Here is a 26,690-nt window from a genome sequence, read left to right on the forward strand (position 1 = left end):
ATTCAGCAGCTAAATGATGATAATGGCAGTAAGACAATTAGACTAAGCCTGAAAAATGACTTCTAGGAAATGAACTAGATACAGCTTAACTTTCAAAGATATTTTTCTGGTGAAGTGTCAGAGAAAAGGGTACATTTCTCCCATTTGACCAGCAAAATATCATGAAATCAAGATATTGTACCAATCAAAACTACTTACAATGCAAACACATGAGTTTGATTTTTACCCGTAGATAGTAATCTTAATAGAAAGGCTGTACCTTAATAACCCTTCTGGAGCTCTGTAATAAAGCACTGCATTCTGGCTCCCCATTTTTAAACTTGTATTATGGTTGGCCAGGAGGCATGCTTTCTTATTAAAGAGAGAAAGATACAACCTTTCATCATGAATTACAAGGGGCTTCAATCGATCTGTCTGCTGTTGGGGAAAATAAAGACTTAAGGTCAATTTTACAAAGCAAAGGAATTTTTGATTGCCGTTCTGAAATTTACTTGGCTTTATAGGAAGTATCTCCACCTATTAGGTCAATTCATTTAATTGCCTAAGAATGCATTATGCAACTAATTTATTGTAGAGGATTGATAGATAATACTGCTTAAAATAATCCTTAAGTTCTGTGTAACCTCTTTGTGGCATGACAGGTAATTTTTAAGTGATAATTCTGGTGTCCAGGTTCTGATTTGCAGTGTTTAATGAGAGTCCACAGAATTGGATATGTTTCCCTTATTTTTGTAGGTGGAGCGCTTTAGTCAGGAGGTACAGGTTCCAGAGGCTCGCTGTTTCTATGGCTTTCAAATTCTCATCGAGAATGTTCACTCAGAGATGTACAGTTTGCTAATAGACACTTACATCAGAGATCCCAAGAAAAGGTATTACCACTGGGATTTTATTTACAAAGGTTTATGCTATTGCTTATGTTAAGAGGAGAATTTACTCCAAAACCAAATGTTAGGGAAAAATTATTCAAATGTTTTCTATCATCTAATAATGTGTTGGGTTAAAAAATCTTGTACAGAACCAGTTCATCTTTGGATGTTATAGTATAAAAACTGTTTATTAGCACATTCTGTTTAGAAATTGAATACTGACTTTAGTCAATTTTGTATCAAACCAGATCCAAATCACTAATTTGAATTTTAGTTTTATTTCTATACTTTCTGGACATGCAAAAATACAGAAAAACAGCAGATCTGATAGCATATCATAGGGTTGCAATTATTACTGATGATTAAACTAATGAAAATTTATTCTGATTAAGAAAAACAAATGAATAACTTTGCCATTCTTTTGTTTTTACAGGGAATTTTTATTTAATGCAATTGAAACAATGCCATATGTTAAGAAAAAAGCAGACTGGGCCTTACGATGGATAGAAGATAGAAAATCTACTTTTGGTAAACAGCTTTAATTTAAAAATGATCAAATTTGCCTCAGTTGACATAACACTTTTTATGTGGTGTGACTATCAGGTACTAATCAAAGTGCCAGAATGGAAAAGGAGTACAAATGTCTCCTCGTCCACCTTTAGTAGAATCATTATTCCTAAAATAATCTAAAGCTGTTATCTATTTTGTTTAACAAGTTGAAAGTTGAAAGGTTAAGATGTCAGTACATAATTACAGGTAAATAAAAGTCACTTAGAATCTGACAAGAATATTGTAGCAATCACAGTTTGTCTCTGCTTTCATGAATTTTTATTTAAGGGAGTTAAAGCAAGTCAAAGTCACATTTTTTTCAGGGAACAAATATGTAGTTTCTGAAAAACTATACATAGTAGTTGCTCAATAAATATTTAATTAAAATATTCAGATACTTCATTTGAATAGCTCTAAGTACCTGTCTCATACTTACCTATTTTGTAATTAGTGGTCTTTACTTTCTGGTTTTATTCATTATGGGGAAAGCAAGTCTCAAAATTTTTGGTCTCAGGACTTCTTTGTACTCAAAAATTATTTTTTTTAAAATTCTTTTTTTTAAAGATTTTATTAATTTATTTGACAGAGAGAGAGGGAGATCACAAGTAGGCAGACAGGCAGGCAGGCAGAGGGAGAGGGAGAAGCAGGCTCCCTGCTGAGCACAGAGCCCGATGTGGGACTCGATCCCAGGACCCTGGGATCATGACCTGAGCTGAAAGCAGATGCTTAACCATCTGAGCCACCCAGGCGTCCCTGTACTCAAAAATTATTGAGGACTCTCCTATTGGTGTGGGTTATTGATATTTCCGTATTAGAAATTAAAACAAACTTTAAAAATTATTTATTAATACATTTAAAAGTATAGTAAAAACCCATTATATTTTATTATAAATAACACATATTTGTGAAAAAACACTACATCCCCCTCTCCCCCAAATTTTGCTTTTAAAATGTCTGACTTAATAGAAGACAACTAGATTGTATCTGCTTCCACATTCAATTTGTTGCAGAATATTGTTGTAGTTTCTTGTATAGTTATGAAGAAAATCCAGTCTTATTCAGATGTGTAGTTAGAAAAGGGAAGACTATTTTACCAGGCTTCTCAGATTATTGTGGACATGTCATGTAGCCTCTGGAAATCACCACTGTACACTCATGCGAGAAAGGTAGTAAAAAAATAAATAAATAGTGCCTTAGCATTATTATGAAAATAGTTTTGACCCCATAGACCTCCTCAGTCTGTGGATTTGCAGGGACCCACTGGACCACACGCTGAGAACCAGTGATGTAGAGTAAGGTATGGGGCAAGCCTGTTAGATATCAGGGAAGAAATAGATATGTTTGCATTGCCTTCAGTTCATTTCAAGAATGAGAAAAGTGATGGTTCTCAATATGCGTAAAAATTATCCGAGAGTTTGCAGAAAACCCCTGCAGAATCCTGGTCCTCACCAGAGAGTGATTTAGGAGGCCCAGGTAGGACTGAGGAATCTGCATTTTATACCCAGCTGATTTTCTCACAAGTGGTTTGAGAAACACTGGCTTTAAAGAAAAAAGGAGAGAAATATCAAGGTGTTCAATATGCATTGAAAATAGTATGGATAGGTACCGATGAAAAATGATGAACAGGCTTGCGGCTAGCATGTATTTTGTAACTACCAAAGAAAGTAAGCTAGAGAGAAAATAGAGGAGGGTGGCAGTCACCATGGGACAACAGTGGGGCTCTAGGCAAATTCTCCATATTGCTTGCTGTCAAGGCAAACCCATGCTGCAGATGCAGAAAAAGCATTGGACAAAATTCGGTATCCAATTATGATAAAAACTCTCAAAACAGCAAGTATAGAGGAAATATACCTCAACATGATAAAGGCCATATATGACAAACTCACAGCTAATATTATACTCAATTATGAAAAGCTGAACGTCTTTCCTCAGGATCAGGAGCAAGACAAGGATGCCCACTCTCACCACTTTTATTCAACATAGTATTGGAAGTTCTAGCTGGAGCAATTAGGCAGAAAAAAAGGCATCCAAATTGGAAAGGAAGAAGTAAAACTCACTGTTTGCAGATGACATGATATATATAGAAAACCCTAAAGACTCCATTAAAAAAACTATTCAGTGAAGTTGCAGGATACAAAATTAGTATACAGAAACCTGTTGTGTTTCTATATAATAATAATGATGAACTATCAGAAAGAGAAATTAAATAATCCCATTTACAATTGCATCAACAAGAATAAAATTCCTAGGAGTAAATTTAACCAAGGAGATGAAAGACCTGTATACTGAAAACTCTAAGACATTAATGAAAGAAATTGAAGACACAAATAAATGGAAAGATATTCCATGCTCATAGATTGAAAGAATCAATATTGCTAATACCGTGTTTGTATTATAATCTAGTTCTTTTACATTTAAATGTGCACATAACATTACCTTAATGACAATGAAGAATATATCAATTGTAACTATCCATTATCTTACTAATAGCAAGATTAAAATATAGTAATCTATGTGTTAAAATAAGGACAAATCTTCATCTTAAAAAATATAGTCTAAAGAGCCATTTTTGTTTTCAAAAATCAGCAGACCATAGTGATTTATTATTATATTTTGTATTTAGTATATAGTACACTAAAGATTCTTCTCTTAATAATTCCTTCTACACAGTATATACTCAATAAGTACTTATTTAATTTACATTTCTTCTGTTATTTTTTTCAACGTGACTTTTAAAATTGTGTCTGTAAAAATAAAATGCTATAGAAGTTTTTCTGATGGTTTGGGCTACTAACAGACAAGTATTTGATATAATTGATCTGATTTGATTTATTTAAGATAATCAGGGAAAAGAGTGAGGACAAACCAGAGTACTATTTAGAGACTGCCAGAAATAGTTAAGAAATATTTAAATTTAAGTCACCTTTCTTTTTGAAATTTAAATATTATAATTACCTTTGTTCTGGAAGTTATAAGTATTCTGGATCAGATTTTAGCAGTTTTCATAGAATGAAGAGTAATGTCTTTTATCATCTAGCGCTTAGATATTTTTCATTGATTCAGTTCCGAACACATTTATCAAGCACCTGCTCTGTGTTTGGTCCTGTAACAGTACTGGGATACAAGCTATGATGTTATCGATGAAACAGGCCTGTAGTTGGTTCAAGCACTCAGCTGCCTTTATCCCGTAGTCTTGGAGACCAAACCTTTCTCCCTAGACAGACATGTATATAAATATTTCTCTTGAGCATATGCAATGTGGTGACATTTGTTTGGGTTAGACTTATAATCAACCCCTAGAGACAGTGTTACAGATATGGTTCCATTATAGACCTTTTAGGAGATGGGTTTCTGAAAAGTCCTTGCCTAACAGTGAGTAACTTTTGAAATTGGGCCTTATATATTTAGCAGAAGACAGTATTTTTGCTTATATGATGGGATATTTTATTTTTATTTTTTTATTTTTTTTTATTTTTTATTTTTTATTTAAAGATTTTTATTTATTTATTTGAGAGAGAGAGAATGAGAGAGAGCACATGAGAGGGGGGGAGGGTCAGAGGGAGAAGCAGACTCCCTGCCGAGCAGGGAGCCCGATGCGGGACTCGATCCAGGTACTCCAGGATCATGACCTGAGCCGAAGGCAGTCGCTTAACCAACTGAGCCACCCAGGCGCCCCTGATGGGATATTTTATCCAACAGATATACTTATTCTCTTTAGCTGGAGTCATATTTTTTTTAATTGCAGATGCATGGCAATGTTTTTTGAAATGTTTACTGCTAATCTGTAAGATATCTTAGGTTTCTAAAAATAAAAACCTCAGCAACCTCCCCTTCCTCAACCATAAAGAGGGAGACATTTGTCATAAAATCTTATCTTCTACTCTCTATTCCAATACATGCACACACTTACGTGCACATACTATACTCATAGGCATGTGTGGTGCACAGATAAATCACTTCTTTTTTTTTTTCTGAGTAGGGAAAGCTCTCCTTTGTCCAGATACCAAGACCGATAGGAGTCCAATGTCTGATACAAGATTTGAAGTAGACATACCTACATACCTACATACCCTTCTGCTGTAGTAGGTAGAGGTGGCATATTTCCTCCTCTGAAGACCCTTGGCCATGGCACTAATTTGTTGATTTTGTTTCTTGGCAAAATAGTTGTGATATTGGCATAAATATATGTAAAAATATGTGTATTTTATAGATGAGTGTTTGCAAATGTCGACAGGATGTGATATTTCAGGAAATAAAATTATTTTACGTCTCCCAGGGGAAAGAGTGGTGGCTTTTGCTGCTGTAGAAGGGATTTTCTTCTCGGGATCTTTTGCTGCTATATTCTGGCTAAAGAAAAGAGGTCTCATGCCCGGACTCACGTTTTCCAATGAACTCATCAGCAGAGATGAAGTAAGGAATGAAGTATTCTTCTAGTTATATTTGTATTCCTATTTGGTGTTCATTTATTTTTCTTTCCCCTGGAAAATGCTGATGATGACACAGATATCCTGGTAATTAAAAGAAAATAGAAAGTAATTTCTTCTTTGGTTTTTAAGAATTGTGTTTTTCTCCTGCCTCTTACTGTCCCTCCTCAGTCTCCCCTGCTCATCCTTAAATATCACCAAATCCTGGGTTCCCACCTTGGCCTCTTCTTCACTGTACATGACCTCCTGGCTGATCTTATCTATTTCCATCGGATCAGATACCATGTAGATGCTCATGAACAATCCAAACTTGAGCACATTCTTTCCTGAGCTCCAAAGCCAGGTGTTCAAGTGCATGTTAGTTTCTCCTGAAAGGCTCCAGATATCTCAAACCTAATGTTTTAGAAATCAACTCGTCATCTTTCTCCCCAGATTTGTTCTTCTGTTTTCCCTGTCTCATTCAGTGGTGCTGCCTTCTACCCAATCATCCAAATTTGAAATCTGGGAGTCATTTTAGATTGCTTTTTTCTTTCTCAGCCACATCCAGCCAGTAACTAAATCTTGTCTCCCTTTGCCTGCGATGTTTCCATCTTCCTGCCTTTTTTTTTTTTTTTCTCATCTGTTGATCACCTTCTTACAAGTGGCAACTCAAAACTTCCCTGACTCAATTAGATAGAATTGACCCCTCTTTCCTTTATGTATCCCTTTGAAACGGGAATCTGCCCCTGTCTTAGAGTCCATAACATGTCCTGCACTTCTTACCTCTCTCCTCTGCTGGACTCTAGGCTCCCTGTGTGCAGGCACCTTGTCTTATTTTTCTTCCTGTTCTCAGGGTTTAGCCCATCACAGCCTTCAGTTCACATGTATTGACTACACTAATCCTGGCCCCTCAGCTTATTTCTAAGTGACCTTGTCAAGTTATTAACTTCTTTGAGCCTCAGTCTCTTCAACTATAAATCTTGACAGGGTTTTGTTAAAATAAAATGAACCGGTATGTGTGAAAATAGTTTATAAGTGCCATAAAATGCTTTGTATAATTTTTGTTGTTTCCTGCCTTTCAGTTTCTAATAATTTTTATCATAAATGTCGTATGTGGTGATTATAGAGAATTAAGAGAATAAAATCACTCAATCTTAACAGAGATAAGCACTTTTAGTATTTCATTGTATTTCTTTTTAGACAGTTTTTTACATTTAAACCTATGTAGATATATATGAACATCATAATTTTATAATATGAAATATTCTTTTTTCATATTTTTGTGAGCTGAGTTTTTTTAACAGAACATTGTGAGCATTTTTCTATGAAATCAAGCATTTTTTGGAAAGAGTAGTTTTAAAAAAAAGTAGTTTTGTTATATAATATTCTAATGAAACAATGTATCACTTATTTGACTATTCTATACTTGGAAATTTAGGTTTTTTTCCAGGTTTTTTGTTTATTCCTTTTGCTATAATGTAAAATGAATATATTTTGTGTGTAAGCTTTATCCCAATTTCATATTATTTTCCTTAGCTAGATTGCCTAGAAGTAGAATTACTATGTTATTAGGTATGAACATTTTGAAGGTTATTCATACTAGTTTGCAGATTTCTTCCCAGAAATTTGATAGAAAGCCCCACCCAGCAATATATGAACATGTCTTTTCTTACCATAACCTCACCAGAATTTGGATTTATGTTTTAAATATTTGACAAAGTTGATAGGGGTAAATGGTTTCTCATTGTTGGTTTTATTTGCATTTATTTGATTACTACTTAGAGTGAACTTTTTTTCGTAATGGCATTAGCCATTTGTATCCTTTTCTGTATTTTCCTATGCTTGTCTCTTGCCTCTGTTTCTGTTGATATATATTCCTAGTGCATAGTGACTGATAGGGCTCTTTCAATAAGTGTTTATTTATTGAATTTGTTATATTTATTATATGAATATAATATATTTTTGTCATATTTTTGCAAATATTTTCCCAGTTTGTCCTTTGCTTTTTTTTTAAATTTTATTTGTTTATTTGACAGAGAGAGACACAACGAGAGAGGGAACCCAAGCAGGGGGAGTGGGAGAGGGAGAAACAGGCTTCCCATGGAGCAGGGAGCCCAAAGCGGGGCTCAATCCCAGGACCCTGGGATCATGACCTGAGCCAAAGGCAGACACTTAACAACTGAGCCACCCCGGCACCCCAGTCTTTTGCTTTTTAATTTTATTTTTTCTTGTAACATACAAAAACCTGAAATTGATGTGATCCGCTTTCAGAGATTAGTTAAGTAATCACACCTATTTTCTTCTTGACTTTATAACATCTAGCTCTGTAATACAATTGGACTTTGTTTAGTATAAGTATAGAATTTAATATAAATGTAGTATAGGATAAGTGAGAATTTAATTTTATTTCATACACTCAGGAAATTTTTCTAGTTCTCTTTGTTAAGTAATCCATCCTTCTCCATTGACTTGTGATGTCTTCTTTATTATATATTAAGGTTTTTAAATGTATTGAAATCTGTTTTGGGCTATTTTTTTTCTTTTCATTAACCTATATGTCAAATTTGTGCCAAACATTTTTTTTTAAGGAGGGGGAGGGGCAGAGGGAGAGGGAGAGAGAATCTCAATCAGGCTCCATGCCCGGCACAGAGCCTGACGCATGGCTTGATCTCACAACCCTGAGATCATGACTTGAGCCAAAATCAAGAGTGGGACGCTTAACCAAGTGAGCCACCCAGGTGCCCCCAAACACTTTTAATTATTGTAGTTTTTTATGTTTTGATAGCTAGTAGTATATATCTCATAACTTTCCTACTAAAACTGTTTTTACAAGATTCTGTCCCTTTATACTTCCAGATTGATTTTTTAATTGAAATACATTTGACATATAATATGCAAATTTAAGATAGATAACATGTTAATTTTCTACATTTATATATTGTGATATGATTGTTGATTTTGTTTTATATTATAGCGATAATTGGCACCTCTATGACGTTACGTAATTATCCTATTATCCTTTCTTTTTAGTTGTTCAAATAATTAAGTTCTAGTCTCCGATTCTTTTAACTAAAAACAATCCTATTGAGATTTTGATTGGAATTGCTTTAAACCTCAAAATTAATTTTATTCACTTATTGATTTAACAATATGAGTGCCTACCTTTGATTTACTCATCTCTGTAATAGGTAGCTAGCTGTCAGTCCTAATCAACACTTTCTTTAACAGCTTTCACGGTTTATTTGAAATTCAGCCTTTGGTAATTTGAAGTATCCTCTTGAGTCCAGTCTGGGAAAAATGTTTGCCTAACAAATCTTCTAAAGATTAGCTGTTCAAAGAGGTTTTTTTCTGATGGTTTCTTCTGGGAACGATAACTAGGAAAATAATCCTTGGAATACAACCGTTGATTTGAGTCTTATCTTTCATTTGTCTTTGGTTTTTGTTGATTTATTTAGAAAAACCCAAGCTTACACTGATTTGTAATCCTTTAAGGTGCACATTCCTTCATCCTCCTTATCCCTTGGTGGCTTACAAAATTATTTCTTTTTCTTTGTAGTTTAGAAATGTTCATTGATTCTGCCTTGCTTAGTTTTACAGTCTCTAGCTTAATTTAGTTTGGCACTGCATCATCTTTCTCTGTCTCTGGCCTCTTTCTTTTTTTGTTTTGATTTTTTGCAATTATTTCTGTTGTTTTCAGCTTTATACCGTCTGTTCTGTATTTTGGAATCCTGATTATTGTAGGTTGGATCTCCTTGCTCTGTTCTCTATTTAAAGCTCTATCCCATTTCTTGCATTTGCATAACCATTCTGTTCTCAAGGTACTTCACGAGTTTATTTTCTTCTTTGGTTATCTGCAGTGTCATTTCTGCTGTGTACAGCTTCAATTAGCATTCTTAATTCTTTCCGTCTTCATTGCACTGAATTTATTTTTATCTTGAGCCATTCTTATTTAATATAAATGTTGTCTTTTTGAAATCTGAGTTTCACCCTTTCTTTACACACTTATTGTTTTCAATCATTTCTTAATTTTTTTAGACATTAGAAATGAAAGAATTTTCATTTCAGCCCTTGCCTTGTTTTCCTTTCCAAAATGATTTTGGTTGCAGATTTGTTGTTAATAATTCATCTTTCATGTTGACAAATTAAGACTTGCTGGCACTGAAAAATTTTCATGATAGGTTATTATAATTGGCATTTTAATAAGATTTGAGGGAAAGTAGTTCCTGGTACCATGACTCCCTCTTCTAGCTTCCAGAAATTCTGTGTTGCATTCCTAGAACCTACTTTCTATGATGCCTGACACATGACAGTGTGAAAATAGGTGATTAAACATTCTTTGACAATGGTATTTTTCTTCTATTTTAGGGGCTTCACTGTGACTTTGCTTGCCTGATGTTTCAATACTTAGTAAATAAGCCTTCAGAAGAAAGGGTCAGGGAGATCATTGTTAATGCTGTTGAAATTGAGCAGGTAAGCAGGGAAGCTTGTATGATTAGCATATTCTCTTTTTTCTCTGATGTTTGTACCATTATTGTATTGGGTTGATTCAGGAAATTGCCACTTGTAGGTCAAAGCAAATATCCGCAATTATATAGTCAACCTGACAGTACCAACAGATGATGCATTTCAATTATTATGTCAGTTTATAATTTGGTTTGTAAGTAAATGTTATATGTGAAAGTTTTATGTATACGAAAATCTATTTCAGGACTGTTTTTTTTTGTCTCGTTGATCTGTCACATTCTATGCCATAGCAAACTATTTGAATTACTTTAGCTTTAATTTTTTTTTTTAGATTTTCAGCTATCGAAGGGCAGTGACGGTTTCTTGTTTGTTTTGTATTTTCAAAACCGAGCAAGGTATCTAGCTTGAAGCGTGAACTAAATGTATATAGAATTAGTAAATCAATGAATTAGCGAATAGTAAAACTTAATATATAGAATGTAAAAATCTCTAACTACAAAGACCTAGATGTTCCACTTAGGATGTTTTTTTTATCATTTGAAGGAACTAGTTCAAAAGTAAAATTAGAAAAAATTTTTTATTGTGTTCAGTTAGCCAACATATAGTACATCATTAGTTTTTGATGTAGTGTTCAACGATTCATTAGTTGCTTATAACACCCAGTGCTCATCACAACACGTGCCCTCCTTAATGCCCATCACCCAGTTACCCCATCCCCCAACCCCCATCCCCACCCCTTCTGTAACCCTCAGTTTGTTTCCTGGAGTCCAGAGTCTCTCATGGTTTGTCTCCCTCTCTGATTTCTTCACAATTTTCCCTCCCTTCCCCTGTGGTCCTCCATGCTATTCCTTATGTTCCACATATGAGTGAAACCATATGATAATTGTCTTTCTCTGCTTGACTTATTTAGTAAAAAATAAATTCTCTAAACTCTTTTTTAAAAAAATACTGTATAGTTCAATAGCTGTGGTTTTCATATTGGGAAGGAGAAAATGCATAAAATGCATTTTGGTATTTTTAATCATTTTGAGAATTAAATTGAAATGGTTAATGTTTTTATTTTAATTTTTTTTATTTTTAGAAGTGGGGAAGAGGGGCAGAGGGAGAAGCAGACTCCCCACTGAACAGGGAGCCCGATGCGGGACTCGATTTGGGACTTGATCCCAGGATCCTCAGATCATGACCTGAGCTGAAGGCAGACGCTTAACCGACTGAGCCACCCAGGCGCCCTAATGTTTTTATTTTCCTCCTATTAACACTTTACCACTGTCTTTCAATATAGATGGAGTTCAATTTATCTCCCAACCCCCACATCCATTTTTATTTTTTTCTCATTTTCTTTGTTAAGTGTGTTTCTGTCTTTCCCAATTCCCTTCCATAATCATGTTCCCCACAGTGATCATCTTTGGTGAATCTTTTTCCAGATATTTCAGAACAAAGTAATCTCATTTTTTTTTTGATGGAGAAAGCCTTAGGGTCCCATAATGCTCCTGTGTAAAATACCAGTAGTTTGATAGTTTCAATTTGTTTAGGCTATTTGGGAATGTGAAATACTGTGAGTAGTAATACCCCAAACATTTTTAAACAAGTGGACATTGCCATGTTGAAAGAATTTACCCTAGTATACTTTCCTCAGGGACTTAGAAGATTAAAAAACTAAAATCCTGTTTTTGTTTGGAAAGTATGTATTTCTTTTTCTGTCTCTGTATTTTATTCTGTTTTCGTTCATACCTCAGGAGTTTTTAACAGAAGCCTTGCCAGTTGGCCTCATTGGGATGAATTGTGTTTTGATGAAACAGTATATTGAGTTTGTAGCTGACAGATTGCTTGTGGAACTTGGATTCTCAAAGGTAAGGTATTTAAAAATGTATTACCACTAGCTAAAATGTTATGGCAAGTAAGGCCACTAAAATACTATATTTCATTGAAAGCATTTGTTACATACCGGTTTACTTTTAAAATGTCTGTGACAGCCTTGTTTTGCACGATCACATTGGTCTTGTGAAACCCTTTGAAACTTGGAATTCATAACAGAAGTAGGAGGCTGATAAATCTTAGCATTAATAAGCTCAATAAATTACTTGTAATAATTATAGGTATTTAATAAGATTATCTTTAAATAAATTGGATTTATTATGCATATATATATATATTTTTACCCTCATAAATCCCCATGGGTCTATTTTTATGTTAATATTTTTTAAAGGATTTATTTATTTATTTTAGAGAGGGGGAGAGAGAGAGAGAGAGCTCAAGTGGGGGGAAGGGCAGAGAAAGAGGGAGAGAGAGAGCATCCTCAAGCAGACTCCCTGCTGAGTGTGGAGGCCGCCATGGGGCTCAATCCCAGGACCCTGAGATCATGACCTGAGCTGAAATCAGGAGTCTGCCTCTTAATTGACCGAGCCATCCAGGCACCCCATATTAGTATTTCTTTTAAGGCCTGTTTATCTTTTATTTGTTTAGTGAGATTAGTCTATGAGAAATTAATATTTTATTTTTTTATATTTTAAAAAGATGTATTTATTTATTTGAGAGAGAGAGAGAGCTTGGTGGAGAGAGGCAGAGGGAGAGGGAAAGAATCTTAAGCAGACTCCAAGCTGAGCGGGGAGCCCCACACAGCCTCCATCTCGTGACCCTGAGACCATAACCTGAGCTAAAACTAAGAGTCACATGCTTAACTGACTGAGCAACCTGGGCGCCCCTGAACTTTTAAATATGAATAATTATTAGGAAGACATTAACTGTCATAATTTGACCCTTTGAACTCAGTTGTCTTTTAAGTTATTTTTCATTTTGTTTGTCAGAGATAATATACCTGAATTTCATAAAGAGGTATGCTCACATAACAGATGGAGGTTGCTGCCAGTCTACCTGGGTTCCAATCCTGGTTCTGCCACCTTCTTGCTATATGATCTTAAGCAAGTTGCTTAACCTCTTATCCCCATTTCCTCATCCATAAGAGGGAGATGATAATAATAATACTTACCACAAAGGATTGTTGATGAGTTGGTATACTTAAAGCACTTCAAATAGTATCAGACATACAGTAAATTCACACTAAGTGGTCATGTCGTATTCACCATAATTGGAACATTCATAGAACTTTGCTATGTACTATAATACGATGGTAATTAGAAATTATAGGTTTTAACTTCTTAGCATGGAAATGTAAGTTTAAATTGTATTTAATGAGAAGCCTTATGAAATCCATGATGCTGGAGTAAATCATTACCTTTCTCAGTAATGCATTTATATTCTGGTAACCGCAGAAATACTGTCATGGAAGAGTCAGATAGGACAAAGCTTTTTGTAAGATGAACTATATTTTATTATTTTAGTTATAAAATTCTATGTTTACTGATAATTGGAGAAATCAAGATTATAATTGCATTGGTATGATCTCTTAAGTTTATAAACTGTATATTTTTAAAAATTGTGTTTGTTCTTAAATTATACCAATATGTTTGTTACAGGAAAATTAATTTGCTCACTTGAGCCTTAAAGTGAACTCACTGTCCTTTAACTGACCACCATATCCTCACACTCTTACATCCATGTTCTCCTGCTTTTTAGAAAACTGTGGACTCCTGGGCCTAATTTTCCCTTTGGGAACTTGATCACTGTAGATCTATAAAATATCCCGCCTACAGAAGAAAATCTAAACATAGTATGAAATGTCATTTTTCCACAGGCCTTCAACATATCTCAATAAATTCCAAAAAGCAGAAATTCTATAGACCTTTTAGATTTTAATGCAGTAAAATTAGAAATTAACAATGAAAGATTGCCAAAAACTTCTACTTAGAAATTGAGAAGATATCCTTTAAAATGAGATTAAAATGAAAATATAAAGTAATAGAAAATATGAACTAAATGATGATAAAGTTACTGTATATCCAAACTTGTAGAATGCAGCCAAATAGATCCTCAAAGGAAAAGTTATAGCCTGAATGTGTATGTTAAGAAAACAAGACGGTTTAAAATACATGAACTACACTTTGAACTCAAGGAACTAGAAAAAGAACTGTTCTTATAATGACAGTTTTTGGCAAAATAAGGGATTAAATTAACAAATGGTTGTCATTTGTACAGAATTCTAAGTAGGAGCCATATTAATGATGTTTTCAACTTCTTTTTTAGTTTGGGATTAGTCAACAAATATTTGAGGACTTCTGTGTGTCAAAAAGAAGCCACTTAATTTATTTTTTGGTATTAGTGAAATGTAGTTGACATACAGTGTGATATTAGTTTCAGGTGTGCAACTGACAATTGTATACATAACCCAGGGCTTCCCATGATCAGGGTGGTTACCACTTGTCACCATACAATGTTATTACAATATTATTGGCTATATTCCCCATGCTGTACTTTTCATCTCTGGACTGACTTATTTTATAGCTGAAAGTTTGTACTTTTAATTCCCTTCACATATTTCACCCATCCTTCCCTCTCACCCTCCCTGGCTGTCACCAGTTCATTCTCTGTATTTATGAGTCTGTTTCTGGTTTTTTGTTTGTTCATATGTTTTGGGTTTTCTTTTTTTTAGATTCCACATAGAAATGAAATCATATGGTATTTCTCTTTCTCTGACTTATTCCACTTATGATAATTCCCTCTAGGTCCATCCATTTTGTCACAGATGGCAGGATCTCATTCATTTTTTTAAAGATTTTATTTATTTGAGAGAGAGCACAAGTGGGCAGGGGGAAGGGCAGAGGGAGCAAGAGAAGCAGGCTTCCCACTGAGCAGGGAGCCCGACGTGGACTCGATCCCAGGACCTGGGATCATAACCTGAGTTGAAGGTAGACACTTAACCGACTGAGCCACCCAGGAGCCCGGATCTCATTCTTTTTTATGCTGAGTAATATTTCAGTGTGTGTGTGTGTGTGTACATACATATTATATCTTCTTTATCCGTTCTTCTGTTGGTGGACACTTGGGATAGATTCACACATCTGCTGTTGTAAATAATGCTGCAATAAACATAGGGGTGCATATATCTTTTCAAATTTGTGTTTTTGTTTTCTTTGGGTAAATACTCAGTAGTGGAATTACTGGATCATATGGTATTTCTGTTTTTAAGTTTTCGAGGAACCTCCATATGGTTTTCCACAGTGGGCTACAACAGTTTACATTCTCCAGCTACAGTGCGTGAGGGTTCCCTTTCTCCACATCCTCACCAATGCTTGTTATTCCTTGTCATTTTTTTTTTTTAAAAAAGATTGTATTTATTTATTTGAGAGAGAGCGAGCATGAGAGTAAGAGAGCATGAGCCGGGGTCGGAGGGGCACAAGGCGGGGGAGAGACAAAGGGAGAAGGAGAAGCAGACTCCCAGTGGAGCAGGGAGCCAGGTGCGGGACTCAATCCCAGGACCCTGGGACCATGACCTGAGCCAAAGGCAGACGCTTAACGACTGAGCCACCCAGGCGTGCGCCCCTACTTTTTTCTTTTTTTTTTTTAAGGAGTTTTATGGTTTCAGGTCTCAGTTTATTTTTGTGTTTGGTGAAGGAAAGTAATTCAATTTCATTCTTTTGCATGCAGCTGTCCAGTTTTCCCAGCACTCTTTATTGAAAAGACTATCTTTTCCTCATTGTATATTCTTGCCTCCGTTGTCGCAGATTAATTGAGCATATAAACATGGGTTTATTTCTTGGCTCTCTTTCCTGTACTTTTGATCAAAATGTCTATTTTCTGTGCCAGTATATTATTGTTTTGATTACTGTAGCTTTCTAGTATATGTTGAAATCTGAGGTTGTGATGCCTCCAGCTTTGTTTTTCTTTCTCAAGGTTGCTTTACCTACTCAGGGCCTTTTGTGGTTCCATACAGATTTTGGAATTATTCAAGTTATGTGAAAAATATGTGCATTTAATTTAACTCTGTCTTAGTTACCTTGTCCATGTCATGGATGATTTAAATCAGGTTTTTTGGAAGACCCCCACTTTTAAAGTCCAGTGAATCTGTAACTGTTGGTTCAGTGCTTTTTTTTTTTTTTTTTAAAGATTTTATTTATTTATTTGAGAGAGGATGAGAGGAGAGAGAGAGCACATGAGAGGGGGGAGGGTCAGAGGGAGAAGCAGACTCCCTGCTGAGCAGGGAGCCCGATGCGGGACTCGATCCCGGGACTCCAGGATCATGACCTGAGCCGAAGGCAGTCGCTTAACCAACTGAGCCACCCAGGCGCCCCGGTTCAGTGCTTTTTTCACTATATCGTGCTAGTTCAAATTTTCACTCCCTCTTCGCATATCATTTCTGACAGGCAATGTCACTGAATTCTATGACTCAACCACACACAGCATATGATCTTTTGTTGAATCTATATATATGTATATGTATATATATAGTTTTTATAATGTATTTTATTAAGATATTAAGCTTTTTATTAAGATATAAGTCACAGAGCATGCAATTTACCTATGAACAAATGTACAGTTCAGTGGTTTTTAGTAAATTCAGAGTTGTACAACTATCACAACAGTCTGTTTTAGAATATTTTTAGCACCCCACAAAAAGAAACTCTATACCCACTAGCAATCAGTCACTTTCCTTTCTTTCCCCCACCTCCACCTCAGCCCTAGGCACCACTAATCTAATTTCTGTCTCTTTAGATTTGCCTATTGTATATATCCCATTTCATATAAATGGAATCATACAATATATGGTCTTTTGTGGCTGGTTTCTTTCCTTAGTATGTTTTCAGGGTTCGTTCATGCTATAGCATGTGTCAGTACTTTATTCCTTTTTATAGCCAAATAGCATTGTATGACTCTACCAAATTTATTCGTTGGTGGACATTTCAGTAGTTTTGGCTATTATGGCTATTATGAATAATGCAAATATGAACATTCACTTATAAGTTTTTGTGTGGACAGATGTTTTCTTTATTTTTTTTTTTTAAGATTTTATTTATTTATTTGACAGAAAGAGACACAGTGAGAGAGGGAGCACATGCAGGGGGAGTGGGAGAGGGAGAAGCAGGCTTCCCACTGAGCAGGGATCCCGATGTGGGGCTCGATCCCAGGACCCTGGGATCATGACCTGAGCTGAAGGCAGACACTTAACGACTGAGCCATCCAGGCGCCCCTGGACAGATGTTTTCATTTCTTTTGGATATATAACTACAAGTGAAATTCCTGGGTCATAGGGTAACTCTTTTTAATTATTAGAGGAACTGCCAGGCTATTTTTCAAAGCAACGGCGCCATTTTACATTCAGCGGTGTATGAGGGTGTCAGTTTCTCCACATCTTCACCAGCACCTGTGATCAGTCTTTTTTATTTTAGCCATCCTAGTGGGGTGAAGTAGTATCTCATTGCAGTCTTGTTTTGCATCTCGTAATGAGTAATGATTTTGAGCATCTTTTCGTGTATTTCTTGGCCTTTGTATACCTTCTTTAGAGAAATGTCTATTTGTCTATTCAGACCCTTTGCCCATTTTTAATTGGGTTATTTGAATATATTCTTATCTGTGGTTTTCATAATCCCTGCTGGAATACTCCTAAATTCAAAATCCTATTTTATTGTTCCTCATGGATCACTGAAATGTTTCATGGTTTTTCATCAAGCTGTATCGCCGAGTCTGCTTCTTGAATTCAGAAGTAGTAAAAAAGCTTCTTGTTAACATATATTCCACTTTTTGTTTGGAGACATCTATGGATAGAATTTATCCTATCTTTTCTCATCATGGTTCCTTAACATCAATGTGTTAATTATCTGTTAGGAACTAAGGAGACATGTTTAGGTTCACAGTACATTATTGGTAATTCAGTATTTGGTAGCATCATGTATATGTGACTACCTAATGGTTATACCTGTGTAAAGGTCTGTAATATATAGGTGTCTTGGATCTCTCAAGCTGCAAAAACATTTTAGTTTGATTAGTATTAAATTTTTCATTTCTGCAGTAATACATGTCTTCTTTCTCTTCTTAAAATACCAGAAATGCTAGTATAGTTTCTTAAGGAGGTTAGTGGGTAATCTCAGTTGTCTTACAATTTATCAGCCTTGAGTGCCTCTAGGGCCTTCTGGAATAATGGATCCTATAGGTGACCAGACAGGTGTTAGGAGACCTGAGCTTGTTAGTTATCTGTTATCTTGTGGGTGTGATTAGGCTTCTTCAGAATGTCTAATGACATGTCTTTTCTTTTTAGGTTTTTCAGGCAGAAAATCCCTTTGATTTTATGGAGAACATTTCTTTAGAAGGGAAAACAAATTTCTTTGAGAAACGAGTTGCAGAGTATCAACGTTTTGCGGTCATGGCAGAAACTACAGATAATGTCTTCACCTTGGATGCAGATTTTTAAAACCCTTCCCGTATATAAACCTACCACTGGTAAATAGCAGTCCGTTTTTCTTTGCTTTAAAAAAAAAACAAAAACAAAAAACCAAAACTTAAAGTACCTCTTTTAGGGAATAGAAGTTTGCTCAAGAGGAAATCTAAAACCAAATTTCATTCAAGTTGGATTTATATAAATACACTCTAATTTTCCTGTTTAACAACCAGCGTGTGACTTAAACGCTTTTGTCACTAAAATATAAGGTGGTATTATGTAGCGGTTAAGAGCATGAGGTGAGGGGTCAGATATGATTCGACATTCTACCCTTACTACTTGTGTGATTCTTGGCAAGTCGGTTAATCTCTCTAAATCTCAGTGTGCGTATCTTTAAAATGAATGTAATAGTAGGTCCTAAATTTATTGCGTGGATATGAGGATTAAGCCACAAAATAAATGCTTAGCCAATATTAGCACCACCACTACTATTACTACTTACTAATAGTGTTAATTATGGTGATGTTGTGATAAAATGCTCCCCTGTCCTCCAAGTAATTGTGATTCTAGGTCTTAAGATCTAGATTAAATCTTTGTATCTTTAATGTTTGAGGGAGAATATAAAGATTTCATTTAAAAGATTATAATTCTCATTAACTTGAGAATAACTTCTTTGAATTCCTCAGCATGTGGTAAAGGAAATTTAGTTCTTAGTTGCTTTGGGCAGGATACTTATGAAGTGGAACTCAGGAAGTTATCCTGGTAGTTGACCTTGTAAGTAAAATTATTCTCCTCCTTTGGAAATCAAAATGGTCACTATTGCCAGACATAGCCCTGAAATGTTTAAAGCCCAGGTGAATTAGCTAGAATACCATTTCCCAAAGAGTATTCTAAGAGCTGTTAGCCCCCCTAGATATTTTGTGGGGGGAAAAAAGGGATTCTGTGGTCAGATGAATCTGGGAAATGTTTATCCTCCCTTCCTCTTTAGGACATACAGTCAGTACATCAATGACAGAAAAATTCTGCAGTACATAAGCTTATTCCCCCCTGCATATCCCAGGCTTACTTAATACGAATCTGTTTTTCACCTGTTAACATCTTACCTACCTGGTATTCCTCAGAACATAGTTTGGAAAAACTTGGCCTAGAACTATGGCCTTCAGAGGAAGGAGTTGGGGACTGAGTTAAGGAGCCCTGGTGGGAATTACTGAACCATTCATGTTTGTGCCAGGCTGAGTAATGTACCTGAGACTGACCTCGGCTGTGCTTCTTTAATACTCTTGAAGCTCTTTCATGCTGTTACAAGGTATAATCCAAGTAATGGAACTCTGCCTCCAGAACGGTAGCAGGTGGACGCAGGTCTCTGCAGAGGAGACTGAGTGAGGAGAGGCCAGGAACCCCTCGTAATCGTTAGGAAGAGTCGAGAGGTAGCCTGAGCCCCCAAAACAGTGTGGTTCTCCTCTTCCAGCACATTTTTATAAAATTCTGCAACCTAGAATTTAGAGATTTTCACTGTGCATAAATGTTTGCTCCATTCATTTGGCAATTATCTAACTGACTTTATAAAACTGGGAGTTCTCGAGTGGGTGCAAGAGGAGCAGGTCATAGCTTTGTTAGGGAGAAGGTCCAAAACTTGATATATTTCCAACCTGTGACAATGCCATTTATTTGTTCAGTTTGTTCTGTGCCGCAGAGTTGGCCAGCTGTTTTTATATTTTATATCCCCTCGGGTGATCCCACAATAGCCTTTGGAGCTTGAAGAGCCGCTAGTATTGACATTTTACTGATGGGGGAGAGTGAGGCTCAGAGAAGTTAAATGACTTGGCCAAGATCTGCTCATAGCACTGTCCCTACAGGAGAATTCTTTTTTCTTAGAGATTATCATCTTTCTTGTATTTAGTCCTTTACATCCATCTTGATGTGATTTTGTCTTTCCTCATTCAAGTATCATGTACTTTAATCAAGGTGTTATATAAATTATTTAACTATATTCAGGTAGTATGTTCAAAGATGTGTCTACTACTATACAAAAACTGAACATTTAAAATTGACAATATCTGCAATGATATCAGAATGAAAGAAAAAAGTTTTCAGTGCATATTCTCATTGTTTTGAATCCACATCTTTCTCATAGGTAATGGCAGGTGCCTTAATATGAAGCTTATTTATACTAGCAATAAACCTAACTGCATTGAGATGAAGAAGTTTTATTACTGAAATACTGGATTTTTAATACACTGGTTTATTACACTCGGTGTTCTAGATCCTTTTCCAGACCTCCAGGTTGCATATTTATTTATTATGTTTAGTATTTTGGTTCTTAGCTCTTAAGGAATGAAGCAATTATGGAATCTCTTTTTAACTTGCAGGTAAAGAAAAAAATTCAGAGTATGTTTACAACTTTTTTTTTTAAACAGCACCTGTATTTAGATCATTGTTACAGTAGTTAAGTTCATTATTTAGGAATATAAAAACTTGTAGTTCATGACAGATTGCACTTATTAAACATATTTCATTGTAGTATGTAGAATCATGATTTGGAAAGACTTGGGAAGACAGACCCAGTGCTTTCAGACAAGGCTGTTTTGTTGTTCAATTACATACAATAATAAACAATTACTTTTACATACAAGCTTACTCGAGTCCTGTCTTAGTTTACTCTCATTTTGGAACTCAAATTTTTCTGCTGCTTTTGCCATTTTATTTTTTATTCATAAAAAAGTGATTACAGTTGACCCTTGAACAACACGGAGTTAGGGACACCAACCCCCCTGTGCAGATGAAAATCTACATGTAGCCTTTGAGTCCCCCAAAACTTAGCTACTAATAGCCTACTGTTGACCAGAAGCCTTACCAATAACACAGTTGACAAACACATATTTTGTGTGTTATATGTATTATATACTGTATTTTACAATAAAGTAAGCCAGAGAAAAGAAAATGTTATTAAGAAAGTCATAAGGAAGAGAAAATACATTTACAGTCCTGTCCTCTATTTATTGAAAAAAATCTGCATTTAAGTGGACTCATGCAGGTCAAACCCGTGTTGTTCAAGGGCCAACTGTATGGAGAAAACAGCAGTTTGCATATTAAAAAAAATACATTATTTGATATTCAGAATTTTGCATTTGACATTTAAATATGCTAACAGTGTCATGGAATCCCCAGATCGCATTTGTACAGATTAAGCTCAGGGCTAAATGTCACTAACTGATTTTCAGTGATAGAGAAATCTGCTCATGGGCTGCATGAAAGCCAGCTTAGTCCTATCATCAGGTATTATGTTTTTCAACTAAATTGAGTGATTTGGCAGCCAACTCAGGAACTCTTCCTCGGTGTAATCTGTATGAGTGGCACAGAAGGGAAATCTGTATATCTTTGTTTTTCCCACCCTTTAAGTAATCTCCTTTTTAGACAATTACAAGTTTGCAGGAAAACTTGATATTCCTAGGGCCTTAGGAAGAAAGGATTTAAGCCTTCGAATTTGGGGCTTAATTCTGTTAAGGAAAATATAGGTGAAAATGGAAGGGTAGAGAATGGCTGTTTTGTTTGTTTGATTTTTTTTGTACAGAGAAAAATGTAACAATTCAGGCTTTCTAAGTTCACAAGATTGTTAACTTATGCATTTGACTCTTTTATAAAGATGTCTTGATATTTCCAAATGTATGGTAATTTAGCAGTTATTTGGTATCTACTGTGTATATAGAGAGCTTTATCAGGTGTGGTGTACCTAAGTCCTTTTGCTAAAATACATTATGGTCAATCAAGCCAATCCTGCCTATTTAGAATTTAGGTTGTTTTTTTTGTTTGTTTTCCAAAGAAATAAGTTGTTATTTTTTTGGTTTAGTGTGTTGAAATAAACTATATCATAGCTACATCATTTTGTGTTTCTCCTTTTTGAGTAAGAGTGTTTTTTATAAGTGCAGGGGCTACCCTACTCGAGGAATGTATATTCTATTTGTGTACACAGATAAATACATATTGGTATTACTTTGTTCAGCTCTACCCCCCACATACACACTGTTCTTTGACATAAGCGGGATCCCCCAGTCCTCTCCCTCATCTACCTTCACCCGATCCATGAAACTTTCTTCATGTCTTTTTATATCCAGCTGAGATGCCGCAATCCATCATCTGACTAGTACTAACATTCTTTACCCGTACTCTGAACTCTGTTCCTCATCTGCATTTCTACCATTCATAGAAAAATCAAGGAAATTTCCCCACCCTGTTACAAACATCACAGTTTTTCCATATTTGCCCTTTAGCAACCAAATGCTGCTAGAGAAAAAGGCATATAAGACAAATCGGATCTGTTTACTATAAATCCATGGTTACCTACTGTCTTAGTCCACTGGGGCTGCTATTAAAAACTACCATAGCCGGGGTGGCTGAAACAAGGCATTTATTTCTCATAGTTCTGGAGGCTGGGAAGTCCACGATCCAGGTGCTGACAGATTCAATGTCCTGTGAGCCTTGCTTCCTGGTTCATAGACTGCTGTCTACCCACTATGTCCTCACATGTAGGAAGGTTGAGGGAACTCCCTGAGGTCTCTTTTGTAAGGGCACTAATCCCGGGGCTCCTGGGTGACTCAGTTAAGTGTGACTTGGGCTCAGGTCATGATCCCAGGGTCCTGGGATCGAGCCCCGTGTCATCAGGCTCCCTGCTCAGCAGGGAGTCTGCTTCTCCTTCTGCCCCTCTCCCCTACTCGTCCTCACTCGCTCTCAAATAAATAAAATCTGATAAGGGCACTAATCCCTCATGATCCAATCCCATCCTGCAGGCCCCACCTCCAAACATGATCACACTGGGGATAGGTTTTAACATGAATTTGGGTGGGACCCAAGCATTCAGTTTATAGCACCCACCTCTGCACTGATAACCCTAGTACAATTTCCCGGTAAACTTGTTCTCCGTTTTCCACCATTTCTTTTCCACACTGTCTCCATCTTCCACTACTACCCTCACTCCCCAAGAAGGTGCTTTTATCATCTGTTCTGTCTTTTGAACTGTGGCCCCACAAGAGATTCTCAGCAGAAAAATGTGACCACTAGAGGAGTCCTAAATCTAGAACCTAAGAAGCTGGCGGTGGAATGCAATACACAAACGTCTATGCATGACTTCTGTCCTGTGAAGTCATTGCACTCAGAGTGACTAGGGACAGGATCTGCTTTGCCGGCCCTTCTTCTGGGAATTGGAGCCACTTATCTGTGGAAGTTGCTGCTCTGCCTCCCGCCCCGTGGCTCTTGCAGGGCTGCCAACACCAGTACACACGCCATCTGTCTGGGCCCGCGGGAAGGCATGGGACCCAGGCGGGGGGCCAGGCCCTTGCCTACATTGTTTCTAAAGGAAACTAAAGGAAGAGAATCACTTTTATTCTAATGACAAAGCTCGAGAAAATATCCGAGTTCCACTCCCCCCAAGGTCTGACCATATTCCTATTCTGGGCAACTTTTCATTATCAAGGTCATAAATGCCTACTTTTGGCCTAAAATAGTTAAAATTTCCTGATTTGCATCCAAAAGGACCCTCGGTAAAACAAAAATCGGCTCCTGGATACAAAAAGTGATTGGAAAGAACCAGGGTGTTCAGGTGTGTATCAAAGAGCGGGGAGCCCCGAGTTTGCTCCTGGGGTGGACCCTGAGAGCCAGGCGAAGTCTTCAGTGAAACTCAAGTGCTATTTAGAGGGCGGGGTGAAGAGTAGGAGAGGGGCGTACGGCTGAGATGTGAGTCTTAGAAGAGCAGCGTTGTTACACGTGAATGGGGTGTCCCTGGTCTGCATGGTCATCCAGCAATAAGGAAAAGAGCTGTCCTTGTTTTATGTGACCTTTCTCGGTGCCTCGTGCATCTGGGCTTTCTGCACTCTGTGTAGGCTCTCACAACCACGTCTGCTCTGTTCATTTCATTTCTCCAGGTTAGCGTGGGGCCACACCATAGGAAACAAGAGCATCCTCCAGTTTGCCTGAGGAAGGGTCAAGGGTCAAGGTCAAGTTCTTGATAGTCTCTCATTGTTAATGATAGTGTCCAAATTCTGCAAGGAAAATTTAATGCCCAGTAAAATAAGAAGTATTTGTACATACTTCAGTGCTATAAGGTGATCTTGCAAACTTGTTATTCTAACCACTTCATTGATCCACTCATTTATGAGGAATTGCCATGTCCCAATAATATTATTGATAAAGGACCAGAGGCTCAGACAAGCTAAGTTACTTGCCCAAGGCCAGGCAACTAATAAAAGAGGCAGGTGTTATGGCTTTAAATCCCATCATCTTGGGGCGCCTGGGTGGCTCAGTCGTTGGACTTCTGCCTTCGGCTCGGGTCATGATTCTGGGTCCTGGGGTCGAGCCCCACGTCGGGCTCCCTGCTCCACGGGAGGCCTGCTTCTCCCTCTCCCACTCCCCCTGCTTGTGTTCCCTCTCTCACTGTCTCTCTCTGTCAAATAAATAAATAAAATCTTAAAAAAAAAAAAAAAATCCCATCATCTTTTCACTAAGTGCACCCAAATTTCTACTCCTACTGCTGGTGGTAATCAAGAAGATTTTTCACAGGATGTGATCCCCTTGACCTCGATTCTCTCCCTAACCCACGCCATCGGCAGGTGTCAACTTAGAGCTTCATGTGTCCTCCCCCAGAGCTTACTGGGAATTGTGTTTAAGCATCACTTCATGGAGGGGGGCAGAGAGGGCTGACCTGCTGTGGCCATATTGTTTGAAGACATCAGGGCTGCAAGGGCCATTGATATTTATTTTCTAATCATATTTGGGAAATATATCTTCAAAAATATTGCTTGAAGTAAAAAGTAATGTAACTTTATTAGATAAAGCAATAGCACGGCTAGAACTCAGAAGGACATAACCTGGCATTGATTGTGTTGGACAGTGTTGGAAACCTTACACCGAGTCTCTACTGTCTACAATGTTAAGAGCTGTCCAGGTGAGAGCTTCCCAAGCAGTCCTTCTCAGAACTCAGATTGTAACGTGGTAGCACATAAAGATATACTTGCTTCAATTTGACTACATTTCAGACACTAGGGCAGCACCTGCCTCTAATTCCCAGCCATCTGTTGGTTTGGGTCTCTAGGTTTAGAGCCCCAAAATCTCAGAGGACTCGCACCGTCCTTCGTGCGGCTCTCTCAAAGCGAGTCGAACCCACTGACGGCAACATCCAGATAAAATCAACCTTTACATTTCTGAGAAAGTGTATTCCAGACACATCTCCTGTGTGTGCTACGGTTGTCCTTATCTTCAGGGACTCAGCTTCATCAATGGGCCACAGAGGTTGACGCAGAGGATTTTTCCCTTCCCAGATTTTTTCTCCGCGCCTGCCTTTTTTTACTGGCTAGTCCCTGCTCATCCTCTGGGAAAGTCCTTCCTCTGTGTGCTCATGGCTCTCTATATTTGGCACACGATGTATTAACATTTAGTTGAGCCCCCTTCAGGTGAGAACAGCGCTCTTTACATTTCTATCGCCCGTGTGGTACGCAGCAGTTTCTCAGTATTTCCTCCATGAATGAATGAATGGATGACAGTCACAACTAGTTGAATCGTGAAACCTGGTTTCATGTAATCAGCATAAGCTGGTAGCTAGAAACCATCATTTACAGAGCACACGTGCCCCCTATGCTTCCCACAGATTATGTCATTTAATGCTCTGAATCCTATTGGGAAGGTATTTTTTCCTCCTTCCCTCCACAGATATTTATTGAGTGTATCCTAAGTGCCAGACACTGTGCGAGGTGCTGGTGATCAAACCATGGAAAAACAGACATGAGTCTGCCTCATGGAGCATAGCGGGGTAGACACATAATAAGCAAACAGAACGTTATCGCCTCTATTGTCAAGGTGACTTTCAGACAGGGCTCACTCCTTATCGACTCCTTGCTTAAAGTGGTACAGATAAAGCCAGAATTCTGTGCCAGGTCTGCCCGATACCAGAGGTCATGCTTTCCCTAGAATCTCCAGATCAAAACATCACTGCAGCTCTGATGGGCACAGAGTCCCGGGTCCCAGGCGTGGTGGGTCCCAAACCACCTCAAAGGGCTGTGTGGCCTGAGGCGAGAGTCAGCCGCTGCAGGTGCTGCTCAGGCTCCAGGGGAGAGAAGCCGGTGGAGGCCAAGGTCAGACACGGCCGCATCCCACTGG

General features: G+C 37.2%; 1 protein-coding gene across 1 annotated transcript in view; it reads left to right on the forward strand.

The window, feature by feature from the left end:
* The window catches only part of RRM2B (ribonucleotide reductase regulatory TP53 inducible subunit M2B), a 36,306-nt gene extending 13,881 nt beyond the window's left edge, over positions 1–22,425 (forward strand). Inside the window, exons 4-9 of the mRNA XM_036101298.2 lie at positions 736–869; positions 1,300–1,394; positions 5,692–5,825; positions 10,184–10,288; positions 12,019–12,132; positions 18,429–22,425. Coding sequence (XP_035957191.1) covers positions 736–869; positions 1,300–1,394; positions 5,692–5,825; positions 10,184–10,288; positions 12,019–12,132; positions 18,429–18,581 — 735 coding nt within the window. The 3' untranslated portion in view covers positions 18,582–22,425. The remainder of the gene's footprint in view (positions 1–735; positions 870–1,299; positions 1,395–5,691; positions 5,826–10,183; positions 10,289–12,018; positions 12,133–18,428) is intronic.
* The last annotated feature ends 4,265 nt before the right edge of the window (positions 22,426–26,690 follow it).

Source organism: Halichoerus grypus, chromosome 5 (genome assembly GCF_964656455.1).
Source record: "Halichoerus grypus chromosome 5, mHalGry1.hap1.1, whole genome shotgun sequence".
Lineage (NCBI taxonomy): Eukaryota > Metazoa > Chordata > Mammalia > Carnivora > Phocidae > Halichoerus > Halichoerus grypus.